The 26,696-nt window shown below is 41.0% G+C and overlaps 1 protein-coding gene across 2 annotated transcripts; it reads right to left on the bottom strand.

Moving 5' to 3' along the window:
- Positions 1-373: 373 nt before the first annotated feature.
- On the bottom strand, positions 374-26,516 carry LOC114786830 (sodium/potassium/calcium exchanger 3-like). Of its 2 annotated transcripts, XM_028974353.1 has the most exons (17): positions 26,274-26,516; positions 25,591-25,722; positions 11,798-11,874; positions 10,857-10,931; positions 10,671-10,755; positions 10,428-10,531; positions 9,822-9,896; positions 9,481-9,506; positions 9,338-9,391; positions 9,095-9,237; positions 7,939-8,102; positions 5,555-5,828; positions 3,496-3,662; positions 3,225-3,339; positions 3,004-3,116; positions 2,756-2,821; positions 374-2,662 (listed from the first exon to the last, which is right to left on the bottom strand). In XM_028974353.1, exons 1-17 carry the CDS (start codon positions 26,458-26,460, stop codon positions 2,510-2,512), a joined length of 2,010 nt encoding a protein of 669 aa, XP_028830186.1. In that variant the 5' UTR covers positions 26,461-26,516; the 3' UTR covers positions 374-2,509. The 2 variants fall into 2 exon arrangements, with proteins under 2 accessions (XP_028830186.1, XP_028830187.1); XM_028974354.1 differs by lacking the exons at positions 25,591-25,722; positions 26,274-26,516 and adding an exon at positions 17,407-17,583 and having other exon boundaries at positions 10,857-11,874.
- Positions 26,517-26,696: the final 180 nt, after the last annotated feature.

Genomic DNA, 26,696 nt, shown 5'->3' with positions numbered 1-26,696 from the left:
ACTTTCTCAATGTTTTAGGAAAGCATTCATCTGCACTCTTCTCAGTCTGGGCTTCGGGTGCTGGAATGGACTTCGACTAGATGTTCCAACAACTGATGTTCCTTCACTAAAAAACTTCATTTTTAGGAGATACTTGTTTGTTTGGGTTCGGAGGTATTAAGTTAATGGTATTTACAGATCGAGTCCAAGTGAACCTAATGGGGAACTTCTATGATGGACATTTTAAAGCATAAGCAGATGTTTTACTTGGCTCCATTATGGATTCTTTGTTATTATTTTTCCCTCATGGATATAAATATTATACAAAATTAAGATTGAGAGATGCCGGACACATGAATTACAAGTGAAATTGTAGCAAATAACAGTCCACCTATTTTTCTACACAACTTTTTATTAGATGTACATTACATGGAACAGACATTATATGCATCCTAAAATGTTACAGCTGCTTCTTAAGACAACACTTGTACTGATACTTCATAAAAGTCATACAGTACAAACATCCTGGGATCCACACAATGCCACCGACCCAGTAAGTACTGGATGCCCCAACACTAGCGGGTACGGTAACAGACCCGTAAAAGGAAGGTTGCCGTTTCGAATCCCGATCCGCCGAGGTGCCACTGAGCAAAGCACCGTCCCCACACACTGCTCCCCGGGCGCTTGTCATGGCTGCCCACTGCTCACCAAGGGTGATGGTTAAAAGCAGAGGACACATTTCACTGTGTGCACCGTGTGCTGTGGGGTGTCACATGTGACAACTAATCACTTCACTAAACCACTTTATTGCCAGAAGGTCTCCAGATGATTTAGTATCAGTAGTTTACTTAACACTGAAATTTAAAAGTAAAGCCTTCAAAAATGTACAATAATTTTTAAAAATATAAACTGAATTCAAGTGGGATATACCTGATGAAATAATACGTCAACAAACTACAAATAATGCTCCTCCCCTTGATATGAAGAACAAAAGGAGCAAAACTTTAAGGTATACTTTAACATGTAATCAGTAAGCTACTAATTAAAACATGCACCAGAATGCTATATCCTCATCCTTAAACTTGCTGAAGTTCATTGAAAGCCATATAAATGTACAAATTCAATTACTGCAAACAACTATATTAAAAAAAAGTGATATTGAAGTGAATGATCATAAATGTTCATATGATCAATCTCACAAACACCATAAATGTCCAATAATAAAAAATAATAATTATAATAATGAATAAAGTCTGCTCCACAAACAGGAATTTCACCATAAGTTTCAAATTGGTCCACTGAGCAGCCCTCCATTCTGATGAAGTCCATTGTAGGATTGCAGCGACCCCTGGTGACCAGGATTATACTTGTCCTGATGTGAACTTGAAATGACCTCACCCTCACAAACACAGCAATGCTTTAACTTTAGAGGATTATAAAAAAAAAAACATAGCATTTTAAAATAGCAACAACTCTATTTCTCACTTTTAAAACATATCTTAACATTTTAAAATATCAATAACTCTATTTTTACATCTTAAGAAACCACATCAAAGAATGTCTTATCAGCCGAATAAATTAAAATTCAGGCAAATCACCATGCAGACCTCAACTATACATGTACACACCTATTTACATTATATTTACATAAATAGACATTTAATGCATCAATGCATTCTTGAATGTCACACACATCTGTTTCCCCACTCACACAGCTCCACAGTTGTTCAAAAAGTAATACTGACACCAGGCCACTGGGCCATCTACATCAAAATATATGAATTATAAAATGCATGACATACATAAAGTGGCTGAGAGATATTACTAGACACTGCTGCATGAGATACTAAAGATATTTCCATAAAAATATTCTTTTCAAAATACAAGTAAAAAGGTAATTATAGTATTAATTATATATTATTCGATTGTTTTAATACATGTATATTCAATTTGTATATTCCTTATTTACATGTCTCTCCTTTTACAGAAATTTCTCCGACAAAGACTGCACCTAATTTCATTGTACTTGTTACAATGACAATAAAGATATTCTGATTTTACTGCTTTAGTTGTATTGGGGGATACATGAAAGGAAAGCTGTGTAGAACAAATGGAATAGTTTTCCCATTCCATTCATCTGACAATGAAACAAACCAGATGAACAGATAGAGCTGAGCAACAGATTCATACTGTCCTTACACTACATCCAAATTATGCAAATATGTGCACATAAACCTTCTGTCAAAAGTTGCATATCCATTTATAAATTGTATACAAAAAAAACACTTGGATGCTGTTAAATGACTCCAGAACACTCCTGTGCATTTCATTACTTTTTGCATCACATCTTTTTCGATTCTTCTGCCACTTGCTCCAAAAAACCTTCCCTAGTATCCCTATTGTGCCAGAACGAACTTTCCTATTTTAAAATTGGTGGTCCAGAACCAACAATTTTCAGCAGCCACGTTCAGCTGCTACCTTGAGAATTCCATTTAGGAACTGTGGGACCAAATAAGTCCAGGAGGATGGGTCAGATAATTTCTCGGCACATGGGCAGGTTGACGAACATGAAGACGTTGAACTCAATCAGGATGGAGAAGCACAAGAAGACCGCGTACATCAGCAAGCAGGCCAGACCCAATCGCCGGTCCAGAGTCCATTTATTCAAGTGCACTCCAACAACCTAAGAGTTAAAAAAAGAAACGTTGCGGTATAACCAAGAAATAACCCAACACAAATCAACAATCCTTGTCGTTGTCTTATTCTGTAGACTTACTGTAATAAAAACTGAGGCCAGCAGGAGTCCAACAGAGAAGATCAGCCCCCGACTGCTTAAATGCACCTAAACCAGACACCAATCACACATTAATTACAAGCACCAGCATGTCGGCAGTAGGTTCTTTATGCATCTCCTCTTCTTGAATGGATTGGAGAGCAGTATTTTGCAGGGATTTTTGCAATGTTTAAGTCGCCTTACTCTTTATTTCACATTGATTTATTTCACTCGTAGCATTTCTGACTCACAAAAGAGCCGTAGTCGATGGCCAGTGTCTGCAGAGCCCACGGTAAGCCAAGACCAACCAGGATATCGAATACGTTAGATCCAATTGAATTTGAAATAGCCATGTCGCCCAGACCTTAAAAAAAAACAAGACAAAGCATAAGAACTGCTTAATGCCAATCTGGATCAAATTATTAGTATGGTATGCTTTGGTAATATTGTGTAGTAGGTAGCAAGTTTGTACCTTGACGTGCCACAATAAGACTGGCCATACAGTCTGGAACACTGGTACCTGCCGCCAAAAACGTGATGCCCATGATGACATCCGGAATGCCCAGCGTATACCCGATCACTGTCACCTACAATACAGCAAATAATGGCTTACAAAAGCTTGGTAACAAAAGGTTGGTTAAGGAAACCAGGTAATGTAAGGAAAAATATATAAAAGGTGAGGTTCAACCTGGAAAAAAGAACATTCGCAAGTGATGAACCATGGGAAAGGTGGTGGTACTCACCATCCACACCATGATATAGGAGAAACCAGCGATCCAGATTGTGGCAGTGAGGAAGGTGACCATGAACCAGCGCTCCCAACGACGCTCCGCACAGTTGGGCACGGTGAAGTACAGCAGCAGGCAGAGAGGCCACATGCCCAACCACTTTACTTTATTACAGCAGCCCACTGCAAGGACGAAGACAAGCTTGCTATTACCAAGGAGACACATCTAACAAGTACAGCATTCGCACGTGTTCATTAACAGAAACCCTGACAATATACTTTGTGGATGGCAGCTCATCAGCTGAAACTCAGCCTGAGCAAAAGAGAACTACCAACTAGCCAGAACTTATCTTGAGTTGCACATGCACACACACCCATTTGGCTTTTATTATTATTTTTTTTTGCAATAATACTTGTTGTGCACTACTCATGCACTTTATTCAACTGTCTTACCGTGACTCTGTGTGTCTTGTAATGCAATAACTGTTGCAATATTACCACTCTAGTCTACTTTATATATTGTCAGTGCAATTGTGTATATATCCTCCTACCTGCACTTTCACTTAATGCTTACTTTATATTGTAAATATTCTAGACTCATATGTATTTTTAATTTTACTCAGACCTAGGTTTAATCCTAATAAGCTCCTCACATCCCGCTCATGACTCATGATCTATCTGCTGCCATCAGGCAAAAAATACAGGAGCATTAAAACAAGGACTAACAGACCAACCAGCAGTTTGAAAGTGAAGTGATTGTCATTGTGAAACACTGCACCACAGCACATGGTGATACAACAAAATGTGTCCTCTGCTTTTAAATACCAGTGTGTGGAGACGGTGCTTTGCTCAGTGGCACCTTAGCAGATCGGGATTCGAACCGGCAACCTTCTGATTGTGGGGCTGCTTCCTTAACCGCTAGGCCACCACTGCCCTAGTTTCCACCTTCAATTTCTATTTCATGTGCAATAATCATGCAGATTGACTGTCTACCTAACTCACTTCAAAATTTAAAATTGAATATCCTGTATTATATTTGTATTATATTATTGTATATTTTCTAGCTTTCTCTTATATATTTATATATATATATCTATATATTTCTCCTTTCTATAGATATCTCTCTGACACAGGAATAGCACCTAATTTTGTTGTACTTCTAACTAGGACAATAAAGATATTGTGATTTGCCAGTTTACTTGTATAGGAACAATAAGGTATCTAAATCTACATCTCATCTGTAATGCTGCGGTGCTTCTGGACGAGCAGCTGGCACCCATCAACATGTGTGTTGGGTCCTAATCACCCAGAGCTGCTTCAGGGTTACAGGACCCTTTTAGAGCAGTGCAGTGTCCAGTCAGGCATCGTTTGTATATGCCTGCATGTGTATTATTATGCTGAGGGCTACCTTTTTCTGTTTTGCTGGCCATTTAATTTATTAAAACCCCATCATCCTGCGTGAATCCTCCCACCATCAGGAGCTTGTAAACTGTCCATAACCTCCTACATTCCTAATCGTTCACAATTTGTCCTTACAACTCATTATTTCAAAACTAGAGTACTATGACCTGCTCCTTTCAGAAGTAACTAGTTTTTAAACTGCATGCATTCCCAGCATGGGTCCTATTGAACATATAGCAGAGTACATTCAGTGTACTTTGATGTTAAAATGTCTGTGCAACGACGCTTCCCATCCAGCCTGATGGAGCTTGAGAGGTGCTGGAAAGAGGAATGGGCCAAACTGGCCGAGGATAGGTGTGCAAAGCTTGTGGCATCATATTCAAAAAGACATGAGGCTCTAATTGCTGCCAAAGGTGCATCAACAAAGTACTCAGCAAAGACTGTGAATGCTTATATACAGTAGGATTACAGTGACTTCTCAGTTTTTTTATTTTTAATAAATTCACCAAAACAACAAGTTGTGTGTAGGATTCTAAGGAAAAAATAACTTTAATCACTTTTGGAATAAGGCTGAAACATAATGCGCTGTGAGTACTTTCTGAATCTACTGTAGGTTTTGTACTAGAGCGGCCACTGATTATACACGCAGATACCATCTCTGTTGTAGGCCATACCTGGAGGCCTGAAGGGCACAAAGGGTCCATCATTCTCCAGCCCCTCCTCCCCATCTTCCTCGTCATTCTCATTGTTGTCATTGTCCTCATTCTCGTTCTCTGTGTCTTTTGAATCCTCGGCACCTGCTCGGTCCATCCTGTGTACAGGGTAGCGTCCATTCAGCCCTCTTTCTGCCAGACTCAGTCCATTCTCCACAAACCGTCTGTCACACACAGTCGCCAAGGCATCAGGCTCGCTGCAGCTCAGAGACCGGGTGTGGGCAAGCCGCTGCCTCTGAAGAATGATGTGGAAATCTGTCAGTGATCATAATGATCCACACACACATACAACTTCCAACATTCTGCATGTAAAATTCACTCACTCACTATTCTCCACCCCTTAGTCCTGTTACTCAGTGTCGCGACTGGGCGGGTCCAATTAATCCACATTCAATTGGAAGTCATAAGTAGAGCAACCATCTGTATTTAAATCAGATATGTGTATCTATAAACACCCATCAGTAATCAGTGTGGCTGAAACTGACCGGTCACTGCTTGTTTAAAGGTTTTCAACTTCAAGGGAAAAATGTTCAACAACAACAACAACATTTATTTCTTATATAGCCCAAAATCACATACAGTGTGTCTCAATGGGCTGTGTGTTGGGTCCTAATCCCCCAGAGCTGCTTCAGGGTTACAGGACCCTTTTAGAGCAGTGCAGTGTCCAGTCAGGCATCATTCACACTAACATTCTACCAAAGTAACCTGTCTTTTTCACTTCACCCTTTATCAGTGCTAATCAGTGCTGTCTTTAATACTGTCATGATCTGGGATCCGGACCGGAGTTTCATGTTCGTCCTGTGTAATGTTTCCTGATCGTGTATGAAGCTGCCCTGTTCGTGTTACATTGTTTTATGTTACATGTTCATTGTTACTGGATGTCTTCCCGGTCCTGTTCATCATGTATTAAACCCGTTTTGTGACGTCATGCGTATGCGTCCTTCTTTCTCGTCATGTCCAGTCATCGTTCCAGATCACCTGCCTCGCCATATCAAACCAGCGTGACAAATACAATATTTCACATCAGCTCCGTCCCCCTCCATTTATTAAGTTGAAGGCAAAAAATCGACGTGAATATGTTTGGGAAGTTAATTTAAGATTAGATTAAATGCATCCAAATTAATATGAAAATGGTATTTAAGTGTCAAAGATGAAATATTATGTCTTTTACAATTCAATCCAACCTCGAACTCCTGTGTTAATTAGTATGCCAGGTTAAAGGAAAAACTACTGAAGAAGCAAAATGGGAAAGGAAAAAGATCTCCCTGCTGCCAAAAAGTGTGACAGTTGAAGGTCTTGGACAAGGTATGAAAACCTTAAATATTTCACTTAAGCTTGACCATAATACTGTTAAGATATTTGTGGTTGATTCAGAGCCAGATAAATATATTGGATTAAGAGATTAAAATGCCATTGCAAAGCAGCAAACAAGTATTTGAAGCTGGTGTTGCCACGTCTGCCAGAATCATGGGGTGGGTTCCTTTAGGTTCCCTGAAGGTGTGAAAACAACCTCTGAAAGATGGAATGGAGCTCCTGACCGCTTTCTGCCACGGTACAATAAAAAGAACTGTGCTTTTCATATCAATGCATGACAATGCAGCATCTCATCTCATTGGCTGCTATGGCATGAAAAGAGAGAAACTCATGGTGTGACCCCCATCCTCCCCTGACCTATGAGGGCAAGAGGCAGTTCATATCCGAACAGCAGCTGTGGGAGGCGATTCTGACATTCAAGCAGAAACAGAAAAATATATATACTTTGTATTTATTATTGGTAATATTCAAATTCTAATGGTTTCTGACGTATGCTGAATTATGCTGACAGTCATTTGCATCAACTTTAAAGGAAAATCTGAGAAAAATATAATTTGCAAAATAATTTGGAATGCAGTGCAATCATTTTGTTTTATTTGTTTCTAAAATGTCTTGATTTATGATTTCAGAGTAGACGTGCTTCTGAAATGACTTATGGACCGGAGAATACCGAACAGTAAACTGCATTAAAATAATAATTTACATGCACCTCCCACTACCTAATTTCCTTTACACCGAACACACCACTATCGTGCCATGTGATTCCTTCAAATTACTGATTCACTGGCCAAATAACTAGTGATCTACTGATGGTCAATAGTGTCTAATGAATGGATGACAATATTGCCCTTGAACAGCAAAGTATAAGGTATAAAACTGCAGGCAATAACCATCGTGTCTTGTTTTCGGTCCACTAAGTCATCTCTGCGTCTACTGCTTTTTCCTATGACTTTTTATGTCTTTCATACATTCGGGTCTCTTATACACAAATCCTTTCCACTGATTCCTCTCTTTGCCCCTGCCAGTGGTACCTCGTTGATGAGCATGCGCGAGGCCATGGTGAGACGTGTTCGAGGAGAGAAGTGGCTGGTGATCATCACCCTCATCCCTGCCTCAGAGAAGGACAACTGGTGGGGATACGCTGACAGCACCTCATCCACCATCATCACCGAGGGCTGTGACTGGAAGCTGGAAGCTGCGGGGGAGAAAGGAAACAGGGGGGTGAGAGGTAACAAATGATATGTATCAGGGCTGAGTTAAGTCAGGATTAACACAAATTTGAAAGCCAAATGAAGGCCAACTTTTCCAGTATTGACCTGCACAGTATTAAAGATAAAGGCTGCTTCAATAATGAATTTAACGTTACAGGTTGGACAATGAATTAAAAAAATATATGTTCAGCTATTGAAGTTGTTGCTAAGCAATAACTTAGAGATGTGGTAAGAGTGCAGATAGTCTGTTTCTAAGCATTGGTGACACATGAAGGTATTAGAATACCGCTCATGTAGATTCCTTCTCTACAATATCAGACGAATACGCCCCTTATCTGACAACACAGGCCACCCAGATGCTGGTTCAGCAGCATGACTGATCTTCAACCTTCCCAAATTCTCCCACACCTCCCATATGCTACGTTCCCTCCACTGGCTCCCAGTAGCTGCACGCATCAGGTTCAAAATACTGATGCTGGCCTACAAAACCAGACATGGAGTAGCACCATCCTACCTCACAGCCCTTATTACACCTCGCACTGCACCTCATATACTCCGAGCCTCCTGTACTGCTCGCTTGGTCCCCCCATCTCTGAAGGTAAAAGGAAGACATTCATCTAGACTCTTCTCTGTCTTGGCCCCTCGGTGGTGGAATGAACTTCCGCTTGAGGTCAGAACAGCTCAGACACTGAGCACCTTCAAACGACACCTCTTTAAAGAATATTTAGATTAACTTGTAACTTTCTTATTGTCGAACTTGTGTACAGAATCTACAACAGAGTGAATAAAAAGATTGTATTCATAGTTGGGGTTCTAGTGAACCGGAATTGATCACTTCATCAATGGTAACTTGAAAGCACGTTGTAAGTCGCTCTGGATAAGGGCGTCTGCCAAATGCCGTAAATGTTAATGTAAATGTAGAATCTTCACACATTAGACCAACATACCCACAGAAGCCTTGTCTGTGAAGGTTTACCTTTCTTGAGCAGGACTGTGGTGGCTTCACAGTTAATGTCTTCCAGGTCGGTGCTGCCTGTCAGGCCATTGGTGAGGTTCACTGTACTTCTCCCTCCGCTCTTCTTCTTTCCCTCAAGGTAACGCTGGGCACGAGAATTAAACCTTCATGAACAGAGGGAAGACCATTTTTGGATGGTGGCAATAGTATATAATGCAATCCAATATGACATGACAATAAAGAATCAAAACCAGAATTTCTTACTTCATTATGAAGATGTAAACCATGTACATTACAACCAAGACCAGAGACTCCCACCTGAAATAAACAGAGCGAATTAAAGCGTTAAAGTTCCGTTTGTGTGAAATGAAAAAGGGGAAAATGAGGATATTACAAGAAATATTTACCATGACACCTTCTCATCATAAATGAACTATAAGAGAGAGAGAGAGAGAATTTAAATACAGATAAATCTTGTATTGTATTGTATAAATCTAAATGTCACATTCTCATTTCCAGTTGATTCCAAATGATTCTGACTGCCACTAGGGGGTATGATCATATTGCGTTTGGTCAGGAAAAAAACACTGCTAAGCATTGTCAGTGATTTGGGGAAAAAGATCAAAGTAATTCATGAATGATGAACATGAATGTGATCTGCTACATGATTACAGATGATACTCAATAACAAAATTGTAAGATAGAACTAATGAAAAAACATTTTCAGGTATAGGTGATGGCTACTTACAACAATCAGAGCAGCCACAGACAGAGTATAGTAAGCAGAGTCTCTGAGGAGTGTCCAATGGGAGAGTTTTACGGCCTATACAAATAATGTACAGAAAATATATTCACTTTATATAGAACATATTTATTACTGAAATGTTTGCATATGATATAAAAATGTCGACATATTCACACTTTTTGAGGTTTGCTCTTGGTTATCAGATGGACCAGTAATGGACAAAAAAAACCCCACTGGACGTCACTGGACTAAATGTTACTGTGGAGTTTTCGGTGCCACCAAACATGAACAGATCCTCGCTGATGCACAATTGTGGATTTTTTTTTTTTGCACTGACAGCTACTGCATGATCACTCTACCCTGGAAGGGGGTCCCACTCCTTCCCAAGGTTTCTCCCTTTTGAATGCAGTTTAGATTTCAGTGGAGTTTTCCCCTGTGTGCAGAAAGGGTCCAAATGTGGCGGGTGTCAACTCTAGGGCCTGCTAAAGCCCATTGAGACACACTGCATGTGATTTTGGGCCAAATAAATGTTGTTGTTGTTGGGTATCGGGTCAGGGGGTGAGACATCCAACATCACGCTACACGACAAGATCTTAGACTTTTTCTTACCTGTCCAGCGAAGAAGCCACACACTCCAATAATGCAGAGTATGTTGAACACTGCCGAGCCAACAATGGTACCCACCCCCACATCGCCTTTGGTGATGAAGACTCCTGTAGGTTTTAAAATGGTGGGTCAAAATGTGCTAAAATTGGTCAAGTAAATTGATACCCGTGGCGCCAATCTATTGTTTAAACCGACACCCATTAAAATGCAGCGAGAGAGAGGAGACAGAAAAAAAAGCAGTGTGACCTATGACTGAGGTGAAGAGTTCTGGAGCAGAGCTTCCGGCTGCCATGAATGTGGCGCCCGCTACATCCTCACTGAGATGCAAACGCTGAGAAAGGGAGGACAGCAGGGGGTCAGGAGTGTTTGTTCTATCACAACAAAAGTTTTATCATTGTATTTACAAAATGTAGAAATATAATACAGATTCACCTCTGATATCTTCTCTAAAGAAGGAACAAAATAGTCGTCACAGACCAGGGCCAGTGCACAGAACATGTATACAGCCTGAAACATTTTAAGAACCAATGTCAAAAATATATTCAAAAATCGTATCAGAAAGATTCACAATAAAATGCATTGTTTTGGTGGTGGGCAGCCACTAGCCATCAAGTGACCAGCTGCCCTTGGGACAGCCAGAAATACGGCACAGCCACAGTCCACTCTGAGATTTGACTTTAATCCTGTGGATTTGGGAAAGGATTTAGAAACGGGTAAAAGTTATACATTTTTGCGTTCTGTTGTCTTTAGTTTTTATTCTCGTTGCCAGGTTCAGTCACATTACTGGTAAAGCAGTACAGCTTCTGTCCAACATTAATGGCAACGGTTCCAATGTTTCCATTGGCAAATTAAAAAAACTTATCTTCAAGACATATTGCAGGGATGGACACATTCGCACGGCTTCACAAACAGGGGGGTTTTATTACTTAAACCGGGTACACGCATCAGAACCAGGCTTACAGATTAGGGACCCGACAGGGAAGCTCACAACAGCTACACGCGATCGGGATAACAATGAACTGGAGTCACGGAGCCGGAGCACTGCCTCCGTCCGCGACACACGCACATCTGTACTGTGGATATCTGTGGATGAGTAGACATCATGCTCAGTGCTCTTCCCTCCCTCGAGTCCTTGTGGATTTTGGGGGGGAAAAAAGAAGAAGCGTGCCAATCAGTGTGCTTAATTTGCAAACGGCTAAAACTGCAGTGCAGACGGAGTTTTGGGGAAATTATGCAACTCAGCTCCCGAAGGCTTTGTCCAATCAGCTGAGCCACATGCTGAACCTACTGAAAAATAATACCATAGCCAGTCATTAGCAGGATGAGATGATAAATGTTGTGTGGATTTGATGCTGTACGTGAGACAAACTTACACACAGAACGTGCAGGGCCACCGCCCCCTCGGTCCTCTCGCGGTGGCTGAACAAGTCTGTGGGGAACTCATGGAGGGCTGTTGGGAGAAGAGCGGTAAATACATCGTAAAAAAAGTACAATAGAGCAGTAGAGTACAGGAAGATACTGATTGTCAATCATTAATCTGCAAATAGCATCAAAACGGACAGCAGTAGCATACCATTATCAGACATTATTCCTTATAACTTCAGTTAAAACCGCAGTAGGAATACTGTCTAATGGGTCCATTTTACATTAAAAATAATGAAAATGAATGAAAAATTTAAGATGAATCAACAAATGTATCTTCCTTAATGAGTGAGAGTGAAGTGATTGTCATTGTGAAACACTGCAGCACAGCACACGGTGACACAACGAAATGTGTCCTCTGCTTTTAACCATCACCCTTGGTGAGCATTGGGCAGCCATGACAGGCACACGGGGAGCAGCGTGTGGGGACGGTGTTTTGCTCAGTGTAATTGTAACGTAATTGTAATGTACTGTAATGTAAGTGTAATGAGTGTAACTGCATTGTCAGAACTTTCTGACCTAGGAAAAAATCTTCCCCAACCATGACAGACTGTAGCCATGAGGACAATATCTGGGTGACACTGAAATTCTGAAAAGTAATGTTGTAGTGTCACTAATTCACCCCAATAACCAGTTTACTATGTATGTATGACATCTTCCACCTTTGGAGATTGCAACCTTGATGTATACTGGACACATCAGTCATCTTTGATCTCTGCAACACCCCATGGTCAACTCCAAAGATGCAGAGGTTTAAGTGCATGCCCCAATTTCATCCTTGTCTTAGCTACTCAGGTCCCTGTGCCCCGCCCTTCCTACGTCAATGCACTTTGGATTAGAGTAATATGCACTTCTATATCACATATAATAAAAACATGTTAGACCATTCGGGGTCTTGCTTCTCAAAACATACCTCCAAAACCTATATTTTGTTTAAAACGAACTAAGATCATTTTTTTTGCATGAGACAGTGTATTTCTTGGTTCCCGGTCCCAAGCCCGGGTAAATGGGAAGGTAAAAAGAAAAAACCCATGCCAATATTTTCTGAAATTATTAAGCATTCTGAGCAGCACGTAAAACATGTTGGCAGATTATTACTTTACTTTACTTTACTTTATTTAGCAGACGCTTTTATCCAAAGCGACTTACGATAGGAAGACACCAGCAATTCTCGTTCGATTTCTATAGAATATCGAGTTTACAAACTAAGAGCCCTGATAAGGCTTAGACTTGTCATTGAAGAGCATGCTCGGAGAGTGTTGGGTGCTAGACTAAGAAAAATTATAATGTATTTATACATTTTGTATTTGTTTGTGCAATGTGTACGCATGTGCGTGTGTAAGTGTTAGATTTGTCTGTAATATTTTTGGAATAAGAGGGTTTTCACCTTCTTCTTAAAAGTGGTGATAGTCTCGGCTAGTCGTGTGGAGGAGGGCAGGTTGTTCCACCAGCCAGGGACAACAACGGAGAACAGACATGATTGGAATCGGAGACCCCGTGAAGAAGGAATTTTTAGTCTCCTTTCGTTTGCCGATCTGAGAGAGCGTGCAGGAGTGTATCTAGGTAGTAGTGTGTTGATGTAGGAGGGCGCAGTTCCATTTACAGCCCTGTAGGCGAGCATCAAGGATTTGAACTCAATGCGAGCAGCTACTGGGAGCCAGTGGAGGGAGGTAAGAAGAGGTGTAACATGGGTGTATTTTGGCTGATTGAAAATGAGATGGGCTGCCATATTTTGGATCATCTGGAGTGGTTTTATGGTGACTGCAGAGGCTCCAGCCAGGAGAGAGTTACAGTAGTCGAGTTTGGAGATGACCATTGCCTGGACGAGGAGCTGCGTAGCCTGTTGTGAGAGAAAAGGCCGAATCTTGCGAATGTTGTAGAGAGTGAACCTGCAGGATCTGGAGATCGCAGCAACATGATGGTTCAAACTCAGTTTGTTATTTATCCAAACTCCAAGGCTTTTTGCAGATGCCGTGGGTGTTAACAATAGCGATCCAATTTGAATTGAAAGGTTTTGCTGAGGAGAATTGTTGCCCGGAAAGATCAGAATCTCGGTTTTGGATAGGTTGAGTTGGAGGTGTCGCTCAGACATCCATGCCGATATGTCTGAGAGGCAGGCCGAAATTTTTGTTGCTATAGTAGCATCTTCTGGTGGGAATAGAGCTGGGTGTCATCAGCATAAGAGTGATAGGAGAAATTATTAATATTATTAATATTATTATTATCACTATTGAGATTTTGGTTCTTACAAATTTCCTTGAAATTCCTTGGGTCAGATCGTAATGTGTTTGCACAACAGAATTGTGTCCGACTGACTTGTTTGTGCCATAGTGAACTATATTCAGGCTGGCAATGACCTGGAAATAAGAGCTCACTACCATTCTTTACACATCTAATAAACTACCTATATATATATATATATATATATATATATATATATATATATATTCCTTAATGAGTGATATATACACACACACGCACGCACACACACACACATATATAATTTATTATATTTATAATATGTCAATTTATAGTTATATAAATTATAATTCTCATTTATATGCCCACACAGAACCTTATACTAGTTAAATAAATTTTTAGAACAGTTGGGCAGTCGTGGCCTAGCGTGGCCAAGGTGTCAATGAGGTGCCACTGAGGTGCCACCGTCCCCACACACTGCTCCCCGGGCGCCTGTCATTGCTGCCCACTGCTCACTAAGGGTTATTGGTTACATGCAGAGGACACATTTCACTGTGTGCTGTGCTGCTGTGTATCACAATGACAATAACTTTAATGGCAAGTATTTAATTGAATGGCACATGATGACTCTGTGGCACCCATTGTCTATTCCCGGTGAGACGTAGTATAGCAGTTAAGGGCCAGAATCTGACTGACAGGGAATACTGAGAGAATATTGTTTGCCAGCACAGATAAGCTTGGCTATAGTCTGCCAGTCCCTTGCTGAAGCCTGAGATTTGACCAGTGGATGTCTGCCCAGAATGAGCATATGGCATTCCACAGACTAGGCTTTTCCGGGTACTGGGTCTGGTTAACAATTACAGACTGCAAAAAAAAAAAAAAATCCCCACAGATAAATACAGAACATCATTCCTGCTTGCACACACACAGAGTTGCAAAGATAGCACACACTGCCTAGTGATGAAGTGATGAAGAGACAAAAGCAACATCATAGCCTCTGAGGAACAAGACAACAGCAAGTGTGATCAAGAACGTCCACTATATTTAAAACATTAACAACATAAAACATTGTCCCATTTGTTGAATAAATGTAGGGCTGATTGTGAAAAAGATTCCTTTTTCCGTGCCCATGAGGTGAGCAGAGGTGGGGGGTGCAATGTATGTAATGCACTTTTAACACATAACGTGTTGGCCCCTGCACCCAGATATATAAAAATCCAGTATATAACCCTGATCATCATTACTGTCAAGCGGGGCCCTCGGGTAAGCTCCCCTGTGAGTATTAAATGATAAATACCGGTGAATTTCATGGAAATAAATGCACTAGTTGAGACACTAGTTGCACTTGAGACACTAGTTGAACAAACCCAGTATAAGCCTATATTTACAGTAGCATCTTGTCAAATACTTTTTATACTGACGTTTTTTAAACTCTGGAGCAATGCTCTGTGTAACAAGACCTCAATTTCACCTACTCAGCATTCATTTTCGCATCTCTCTCGTGATAATTAAAATGCATCACCTGGTGATGGTGGCTGAGAATTGTAAATCAAATTTAATTAAAAAAAATAATCTAATCAAACCTGTTTTCGTAAAAAAAACAAAACAAATTTAACAAAACAAATTTCAACATGTGAAACACTTTTCACATGTTGGTGGTAGTAGCCTAGTGAATAACACACTCGCCTATGAACCAGAAGACCCGGGTTCAAATCCCACTTACTACCATTGTGTCCCTGAGCAAGACACTTAACCCGAAGTTGCTCCAGGGGGGGACTGTCCCTGTAACTACTGATTGTAAGTCGCTCTGGATAAGGGCGTCTGATAAATGCTGTAAATGTAAATGTAAATGTTTTACCAATCTCCAATACAAATTTACAAGTAGCGAATCATACAGAAAGATTAGGTATTATAGTCCGGATGTTTGTGTTTGCTGACCAGCCATTTATTGACTAAAATGATAGAAATCGAGGAACACAGCAAGATTTACAGCTCTAGCGTGAGGTGTGTTGACCTGCTCGGACTGCTGCTTTATTACTGGGGTCTAATTCGTGCTTTTTCCCATGACCCAGCTTTCATCATGACCCACCTCCTATATCCAAGTCCAGTGCCATTTATTCCTTATGCCTTTATCGACATCTTTGGTGTCTTCCCAGTCTTTATAAACATGCTGTCCATGACTTTGGATAGGTGGTATGGAAAACACAAAACACATTCGACTGCTGGATCTGTTTGGCTTATTGGTTAGTGGGCTTATTGTTGATATGGTTGAGAGTGAAAACTATGCTAAATTTCTCTATTTACTTCAGAAAGTCTAATAAACAGCATTAAAAATTACATTGTGTCACGATGGCTGGACATGGCGTGGAAGAATTCCGCATACGCACATGTCACAAAACGGGGGTTTATAAGATGGTGAACAGGACAGGGGAGACATCAAGTAACAACGACCCGACTGCGAACAGACACAAACTGGGCAACTTTATACAGACTGACACAGGTGAAAACAATCAGGAAACATGAAACTCTGGTCCGAACTGTGGAACCGGAGTAACCCCTGCCGGACCGGATCCTGACACATTGGTAGAAACTCTTGATATACATATCTCCTCCACCATTGTTCTCCCACCCCATTTTTATTTTGATTTATCAGAGTGAAGTGATATTGACAAGCTTGACATAATTTCAACTGAATCCTTCCTGATCAAAATAAAATATGTTTTATCCTCTGAATGCTCAGCACTGTCAACATCATAGAACTGGTACAGAAAACATAAAAAAAAAAAAAAAAAAAAAACACATTTGGTGGTAGTTGAAATATTTTAATATTATTAAGAAAATGAAATCCGTGGAGACTAATGGACCAGTAACAATGGAACTGTCATGCTGAAATGCCATTGATGGGTTTCAGTTCCGATGACAGACGTTCTATTACCATGGAAACTTTGTGCTTTGTAAATTCTCTGTAGGTTTTAAATATCGCAGTTTGCAGTAATTCTGTTGAGATGCAGCAATGTAAGAAATCATATATACTGATGTACTGCTACTGCTAATAAACACTAAATTATTTTAACTTTTTAATGTAATGTTAATGATGTAATCTCTGTAGATTTTAGTATTTTCTTCTCTGGTTTCCATCTAACACTAAATATAATTATAAACTAAATGAATAAATTAACTAAACTACATATAATAAACTAAAAAGAACATTTGCCATTCCTATAACCCAGACAAAAGGTCCCTGTGTTGTACGAGTAATGTGTTCTGTATGCATTTGCTGCGCTGCTGGCCACATCTGTGTCTCCCTCCCTGTACTCTCCATGTGAACTGGGTCAACCGCGGCCCCCCATACATCATTTACCTGCACGCCTTCCTACGCCGCTGGACGTGTTGAGTAAATGAGGGACAGAGGAGCAGCTGCGCCTTCACGGGGTCCGGAGACAATTCAGCAGCATAAATAACACCGCTCTTGTGAACTGGGTCGCGCAGACCTACAAAAGTGCCTGACAGACCCCATTTCCAGTCGTTCGGGTCGCCGCGCAGCGACGCTCGGCGCCCGCTCGTAGGGGGCGTGGCACAAGAACGTAAATGCGCCACAACAATAAATAAATAAGGACGCTTCTCAAGCCCATTGTGTGGCCAGAGCAGACAATACTGGCTGTGCGAGTAGTGAAAGGCGTCTTTCTTGTGATGGAAACAACGAACAGAGGTTTGCCGTTGTGTAGAGTGTGTAGCTACCCTTGTTTCCAGGAAAATCTGCGGCCCTACTACTAAAAAGGTCAGAAAATTCACGGTGCTGAAATCGCTCGAAAACTATAAAGTTTAGTTGTAGCCCTATCAACACAGTTCCAGCACACTGACTGCCTACCGAACGCTAAGAATTTTGTCACATTTTCAAGCCACGGAACGTTTTAGACCCATTTGGCTACATGGAAGCATTCTGACACTTGTCATTATGTGGCCAGTACCTCGAACATGTACTCTGTATTAATCAATAATAATTTCATTGACGTGAGACATCTCATCCATAAGTTTTGGTTTGAAGGGGTTAGTTACATAGAACATTTGGAGCTTCATAAGCTACTAAACTGAAAAAAAGGCATATGAGCAATTTGGGCCTGAAAACGATGCAACAAAAAAAAAAAAAGAGAGAATAAACCAGACCCAAGATAGAAATAATTACCTTCCCAAAATGCACTGCTGTGAAAACGGTGACACCCGTTATGAACAAATTGCAATTAGCGCTGTTAAAACACGCAGCTATGCAGATGTGGTTCCCCCTCCAGATGCACCACATGGCGGCGTTCCTGCGAACTCCCGGGCTGCCCTGCGCCGGCTCAATCAGCAGCAGTCAAAGCCTCAATCAGTAATCAGCCATGCGCCGTAACACCGTTTCAGCATGCATGTTTGTGACACGTAAAATGAATAAAAACTACAGGGGTGGGCTGCCACCCCTGGTAGGACTCTAACGTCAGACCTAAAGTCAGATATTGCCAACATGCTAACATTTCTTATTATCCCGTTCTTCTGTGTCACTTACAATAGGTAAAATATGCCAGAAAACTTTCATTTTACATTACAGAAGGCGCCCTTATACAGCAATTTTTCACAATAAAATGAACCACGCGAGTCCAGCTATGACAGATGCTAATGTAAGAGTTTGGGAAATGCACCCCTGTAGAACATACCATCCACTGAGTGGATTAACATTTGCAGCATTTATCCAGAGTGACTTACAATCAGTAGTTACAGGGACAGTCTCCCCCTGGAGACACTTAGGGTTAAGTGTCTTGCTCAGGGACACAATGGTAGTAAGTGGGATTCGAACCCAGGTCTTCTGGTTCATAGGCGAGTGTGTTACCCACTAGGCTACTACCACCCAGATGAGACACGTACTTGACTGGTGACTCTTTGCATGTATTTTTATTCATTTGATCATTCATTTAAAACGCCTCATAAATAAAATATGAACTTGAGTGAATTATGAAGCAGCATTAAAAGATTTATCAGCAAATGTTTTCAGGTCTCCAGCCCCATCCATTAATCAGTGTGCTCTAAAAAGGTCACACTTTGTAAATAAGCTTTAGAATCAACGGTTTGCAAAAAAAAAAAAAAAGTAATTTGTGGACAAATTAAAACGAACAGATTAGTGATTAGTGATTTTTCCAAACATTTATTTTTTTTTTTATTTTAATGCGGACAGGCTGGATTAGTGCACCGGATCTGCAATCTTGTCCTAAGCTCGGTGGCATCTCCGCTCTCCAACGTTACGTAACCTTCCTCGCTCCTCGTCCTGTGTGCTCCGTCGGGGAGGGGGCTGGCCCTCGCAACCAGTGACATAATGCTTGGTCCGTTGCCAAGGCAATGTACACTTCTGGCAAGCGTGTGGGTTCAAAGTGGCGGGGCGGGGGCTGCGGTGAGGAAGGTGCGGGTGGTGAGTCAGCTCGCCGTGTTATAGAGACCCTACTCTGAATATTCTACTGATTCAACAATTACATCGACCATCCCACACCAAGATGTTTCATCACAAAGACATGACCAATAAGAAGCATCAGTCTTAATTAACAGTCTTGATTAGTCCCCTTTGTGGGAAAAACCGAGTGGCCTCCTCTATTATGGCACAAATAATGGGAAACTTTAGGAACAGGCCGACTTCTAAAGTGATGAATTCCTATCTGTTTCATGAAGAAAAATCAAAAGACAGGAACTAGATATGATGCATCTCCTCACCCTAAACAAATCCTGGAGGCTATCCAGTCAATTAGAACAGCTTCTCAAATATTGACAGAGGATAATTATGCACAGAGGGAAATAATTCCCCACCTTAAAGACCACAAATGACAACTGATTCTTGTCACTGATTTCATCTTAATGAGAGCATCTAGCTAAATTGAACCAGAAGCAAAAGCTTTGAATTCAGTTCTAAGGGATGTACGGTGTGCTTATATCCAGTACATCAAAGGAGAGGTTTTGTGATTTTTAAACCAGCACACATCAAAACGATTTCATTATGGGGTTAGTGTTATTCTGGGGCAGATATACCCTAAAAAATTGGAGGGTTCCTGCCGAATTCCAGTGCCATAAATACCCGAATGCAGTCGAGTTTCTGCACTGTGATGCTTGGATGAAGTTGTTCATCCAAATAGGTCTAGCTGCCTGGTGACAGGAACAACGGACTGTTCACATTCTGGCAAATTTACGAAAACACTTTCAGGATGTTACAAACGTGATACACAGGGTTTGTGAGTTAAGTTAAGGAATCAATATCCTTTAATTCTGAGGGTCACAAAATGCTGAAAAAGTATGTAAAAGGGGTACATGACGTTGACATTGGCTGACATGATGTGGGTCATGTTGCAACATGGGTATGGAGTGCTACATGTGCCAAAATTAAATAGATAAATACATCAATTATTGGGTAATAAAATGTGTCATTAATAATTTAATATGGGAAATTAAAACATAATTAATTCAACTTTACATGAATAATAAAAACTGAATTAAAACAATAAAATAATTAAATGTGTCATATATTCCACAATTTATTTAATTTGGGCACATTCTGCTAATCATGAATTAATCTTTATTTGTCAGTCTGTCCCATCAAAGTAAGTGGGTGGGACTATCACTGATTTAGCATGATCTTGTACACAAAAAATTGTTTTGGTCTGAAGCTGTGTCCTTTCCAACAGTTTGATTTTCCATCAAAGCAGGGATGCTGAAGAATAATAGTTGGACTTTCTGACCAATATATTGACTGGTAGCGCCATTGAAAAGGCCACGCGCTAGATCAGTATTAATCCCACCCACTCACTTTGAAGAATATAAATAAATTGTGACATTTAATTAATTGATAATGTTTTTATTTCCCGTTTTTATAATTCATTCCATATTCATTTTAATTTCCCACTTTAAATAATTCATGACATTTTTTATCCTCTGTAGGAGATATGATTATGGTCAATTTATTTTAAATTAATTTTATTTGACTAACCTAATTCAGTCCTACTCTAGTGCCTAGGAGAGATCCTGGTTGGTATTGCATCAGAAATATTGTACGGCTCTAGGAGACATACAGTGCCTCTGGAAAGTATTCACAGTGCATCACTTTTTCTACATTTTGTTATGTTACAGCCTTATTCCAAAATTAATTAAATAGATTTTTTCCCCCTCAGAATTCTACACAAAACACCACATAATGACGACATGAAAAAATTGAGGTTTTCGCAAATGTATTAAAAAAAAACAAAAAAAAAAAAAACACTCCTTTGTACAACTAATAGATTGCAGGCCCTGTTACAACTTTATTTAATTTTTAAAAAATCCTCAGAGGAAGTTAGACGAGTCAGGTGGCCTCTTGCCAATTTGCATAAGCCAAACCCCTGGGAGGGTCTGGGAGGTGGAGCTGGACAGTGGCCGTGGTCCAGCGATGCTTAAGACAGGCAGATTGTAGCAAAGTTTTTAAAAATTGTTTGCCAAGTTGCTGTTACCCTGTTATGCTGTCATTTTACATTTGACATTATCTGCATTAATAATCAGAAGTTCAGGTTAAAGAAAAAAAAAAAGTGTCGCAATATGTTTCTTTTGTTGTAAGTTTTGTTGTTTCTGGATAAGGGCGTCTGCCAAATGCCGTAAATGTAAATGTTTTGTTCACAGCACTTAACTTGTAAAAAATCTTTTTTTCTTCTGAGTCACAGGAGGATTTTTAAAGTGAAGTGATTGTCATTGTGAAACAATGCAGCACAGCACACGGTGACAAAACGAAATGTGACCTCTGCATTTAACCATCAACCTTAGTGAGCAGTGGGCAGCCATGACAGGTGCCCGGGGAGCAGTGTGTGGGGACGGTGTTAGTGGCACCTTGACGGATCAGGATTCGAACCGGCAACCTTCCGATTAAGGGGTTGCTTCCTTAACCACTAGGCCACCACTACCCCTACAATGAGAATCACAGGTGTAACGTATATATGTCTATATCCATTCTACATTTGCACACAGAACAAAACAGTAAAAAAATTAGAATAAAAAATATCACTGATACATTTCAATTCATTGAACAATACATTTCCAGTTTGTTCTACAACATAAATCCTGGTCATTCCAGAGTGGTATTGTGTACTCGAATCACTAGGTGCAAACTTACTTTCAATCACATTTGCTCTGCAATTCCCTATAAGAGGTGGGACAATGTTTCATGTATAGGTGCTTGTAAGGAGGGGTGGATATTTAATTGAAGTTGGTATGAGGAACTAATCAGCCTTTTTGGTACCGTAACACAACACATCAGGCTTTTGCGAAGCAGAATACGAAAAGTCCATCCCCGAATCTTTGGATACAATTTTTCACATCCTATTTAATGAGGAATACATCCCAACTGCTCAGACAGCAGTTTATTTCATAAACACACACAAAATATCATCTTCTATTCCTGTATTAATTTTTATCTCATTGCAGACACGTCCAAACTGCCCCCATACTCCATACATCCACAACACGGGTTGTTCAAAGGTTCTGTCCAAAGGGTACAGAAGAAGTACAGAAGTGCGAAATCTAGAACCTTCCGACTCAACAACTCCTTCTTCCCCACTGCCATCAGACTCTATCCCTCTTCATCCCATTCTGTTATTGTAATTACCACAACATTATGATTTGAGAACAAATATTACAGCATTTGCAGGCACTGTTTTTTAAAATGGACTTCCACCAAGATTTAATATCATGCATGCATCTTAAAGGACTAGAAAAGCCTAATGAATATAAACCTGGCTTTGCCAAAAACAAGCATGATATTTTAATATATTGTTCATGTAAGAGAAAATAGTTGATGTCCTCTTTTAATAACATTAAAAAAATGACAGAAACAGAACTGTAATGTTTTTTTTTGTTTGTTCAAGGAATAGTTAAAAGCATGTATTATGAAAATATACTTTCTTAAATTGCATTACATATAACCATTATGTGTGAAACTCATACTGCCCACCCTTAACTTCTGTTATACAGTAATGCATCAATAATTAGCTTTAAATGCATCATATGCCACCACTGATTTTACCAGCTTTAAAGGACTAAGCTTAACAAACTACCGGAACTGTGCTTTTTATAGCAGAACAAATCTTTCGTAAACGGGTTGCGGGTTCAAATACCAAACCGCCAAGGTGCCACTGATCAAGGTCCCCACACACTGCTCCCGGGGGGCCTTTCATGGCTGCCCACTGCTCACCAAGGGTGATGGGTAAAAGGCAGAGGACACTAAAATCACTTTCACTTCAGTACAGGCGTGATCCAGCATTTTGTTTTACCCTCTTATAATATTTTTAACAGACATGGTCACTAAATGGAATTATTTCCTAAGAAATTTAGACTAAAACCCAAACCAACTTTGGCATGACTAGTGAGATATTAAAGAATGGCAATGATGCACTGGTCCCTGCACCATTTTTACAAGACAGATGAGAAGCAGGCCATATTCAAGACCAATGCATATTTATTAAGGACCATTTTGCACCAACTATTTACTCAGTATGGTGGCAAAAAGTCGAGGTTGCCAAGGTTACATGAGCTCTATTCAGATGTCAACTGTAGAAATCTTCAAATTACAATCCATAGTGCTAGTATGAGTTAATGAATTCAGGGGAGTAAAAAAAAGTTTTGTACAAAACGACAGCATTTCCAATATTTGTAAAACTGTTGATTTCTCTGTGAATTACAAATTCACTTTGACCTGAATGATTCATCCACCACGTGAAACAGGTATAAAGTGCTGATTCGGAGGGCGGACAAACTCTGCTGAAGTACACATCATACTTTTGTGTTTTACATGTAGGAGAACTACTGAATAATTTAAAGTCTTGGGAGTGAAAACCTTTTAAGCAAACATGCTTATAGCAATTTCAGCATGTCCCATAAGGCTAAAAGCTTCTAAACATGCAATCTCTTACATAATCATTTCAGTAGTCAGATTAAATGTAAGCATCATCATCTTTAATTTAAGTTCCATTTTAAACAAATATTTTAAACCGTCACTATTTTAACACAACCTTCAGCCTTTGACTCAGGCTGGCTCAAATTTGCAATGAACAATTACAACTAATTATTGTAGTTAATGCATTAACATTTTTAAATTTGTAATTTTATATAACATTTGAATCAAATGACACTTATTGCAGTGAATGTATTAAAATCTTTATTTTATACATTTTATGATAAAGGCAATAGATTATTTTCTTGGTTCCTTTTAATTAAGGTTAATGTAAAGTATTTAGCGGAATGCTGTACCAAGGCTGTTCTATAAAACGCTGTCTTGAGTAAAGTGCCGCGTTGGGGGGGGGTGGCTGTCCCTTTTTATCAGGTCTTCTGTAGGTCTGCATAATAGGGGGTAGCTGTATAATTTGCCAGGCTTTATCTAGGACGAAGGGAGCGTCTCACCTCCAATATCGCTCCAAGAGCATTCCAGCACCGTGATCACATGATGATAAATCACCTCCTCTGGTCTAATGAGGACACCACACGCGCTGGAAGCAACCACTTCGCAGCATTTTTAATACGATGCAGTATTCTTGGACCACAACCGTCGGATGTGGTCCATGATGTGCCACCCATGCCACCCTGAAGTCCTCTTTAGATGTGTTAGAGCTTCTCAAAATCTCCTCTCAAATTAGAGGAAAGAAAGACAGAAGACATCAGCAACCCCTGATGGGGGGGGGCAATTCTTGTTCTCAGCCCCCAAGACACGTTCGGGTCGCTGGGACTCAAAGTACATTGAGAATGCAACTTGATGGCGGCCATCAAAGGGACGAAAGCTCTGCAGGTTACGTGTTTTAGGTGCAGAGGGAACCGCTCGCCCTCTCAAGGCGCCGGACCTTTCTAAATCAAAAACCAGCGGGAATCGCCGGGGACGCGAGGCAAGCCTGAACTCTGACCCCGCATCTAAATCTGGCAGGGTGACCCCGAGCGAGCCTGAGACAGTGTGCTGGAATAATGAGGTCGTTGTGAGGTGCCCACAAAGGTGCCCTCGAGTGTCCATAACTCGGCTCGGATGAAATAATAATAAAGGACTGGGCTCGGTCGGTGACCCCCGGAACAGAGTGGAACCTTCCATGCTGGTTCGAGAAAAGTAACGTTGCTGTGTTTAATGGTGCATTGTGTAGTTCTGTAGTAACTTCACTGCACTTTGCTGCTGGTTTGCACCCTTTGTCCTAGTAGCCTAGTGGGTAACACACTCGCCTGTGAACCAGAAGACCCAGGTTCAAATCCCACCTACTACCATTGTGTCCCTGAGCAAGACACTTAACCCTGAGTGTCTCCAGGGGAGGACTGTCCCTGTAACTACTGATTGTAAGTCGCTCTGAATAAGGCCGTCTGATGAATGCTGTAAATGTAAATGTCTCATCCCACCCTGTACGTGTAATAAAACCGCCAATGACGGTTGACTTTAACATCCATATAAATGGATTCACGTTGTCAGCCAGCTCACTACACCGTGGCGGGTGAAATTCGCCGGGCAAGTCGGCGCGGAGACACGGCGGCAGCGCTCTATTTTCCTCACCTGGCCTGGTGCAGTTTTTCTCTTCCTCCCCCTCCTCTTCCTCTGTGCCGTTGAAATCGTCCGACAGCTGCAGAAGCCTCCTGCCGCTGCTCTTGTCCGCGTCGTAAGTGGTGAAGCTGGATAGGTGATAACCTGGGGAACGGGGAACACCAACTTGTACCGTGATCCTTCATGAAATCCAGTTGCTAATCGAATGTGTTAGTTTGGCGTGGACTGACGTTCACTAATTACTTTTCTAATGCAGCGTTAGAGCTCATCTTCTCACAAAAACAAAACTGCCTGATGGTCTCTTTTCTCGCCCGCCATTCTAAATCCCCCTGAGGATCCGTAGATCCATCCATGGAGGCTTAGATCAAAATGTCAGAACAGGACACCCCGAAATCAGGTTCTGTGAGAGAAATGACCCGTCTTCATATCTGTTCCCCATTCCACGACCAGCCACTGCAAATTTGTCCAGATGTGTCTGATTTCATGCTGAACGATTCATGAGGAGAAATCAGTTCTATTTATACTGATACGTGGACTACAGACAGAAATATCAGATGAACCTATGAACCAGAAGACCCAGGTTCAAACCCCACTTACTACCATTGTTCCCCTGAGCAAGACACTTAACCCTGAGTGTCCCTGTAACGACTGATTGTAAGTCGCCTTGGACGAATAAAAGACACGTGGCGACTCACCTGTCCTCTCGGCGAGGTACGAGAGCCCCGTCACCAGCAGCAGCATCCCGACGAAGACGCCCATCTGCAGCGCCAGCAGCTCCTTTCGCCGTTTCCTGCGGGCTTTGATCTTCTTGTGGTTCGGCATCACCTGCAGGGCCCGGTTCCTGGAGCGGAGAGCGGAAGACGTCCCGTCGCCCGGGTCCATGCGCTGCGATCCGGGGCGTCGGATGACGACGGGAAGAGGAACACGCAAAAAAAAAAAAAAAAAAAAAAAAAAAAAAGAGAGTTCGAAAGAGTTCGACTCTCGTTTCGCCCCGCCGGAGCGTTAGGGGAGGCTCGGCGACTCTCGTGTCATTTCGCGTCGGAACGGGGTGTTGAGGCTGGGCTCTCCATGCGTGCGTCATGCGCAACGCGTTCCATTTTACGCGGGGATGCGAGAGA

This window comes from Denticeps clupeoides, chromosome 3 (genome assembly GCF_900700375.1).
Source record: "Denticeps clupeoides chromosome 3, fDenClu1.1, whole genome shotgun sequence".
NCBI lineage: Eukaryota > Metazoa > Chordata > Actinopteri > Clupeiformes > Denticipitidae > Denticeps > Denticeps clupeoides.
This window is presented reverse-complemented; position numbering and strand designations above follow the sequence as displayed.

Coding starts and splice junctions, on each gene's coding strand:
- LOC114786830 (XM_028974353.1), bottom strand. CDS start 26,460: ATGGACCCGGGCGACGGGACGTCTTCCGCTCTCCGCTCCAGGAACCGG. Junction 11,875..25,590: donor GAAAAACTGCACCAGGCCAG/GTGAGGAAAATA, acceptor TTCTCCCAACAG/CCCTCCATGAGTTCCCCACA. Junction 10,756..10,856: donor CTTTAGAGAAGATATCAGAG/GTGAATCTGTAT, acceptor TCCCTTTCTCAG/CGTTTGCATCTCAGTGAGGA.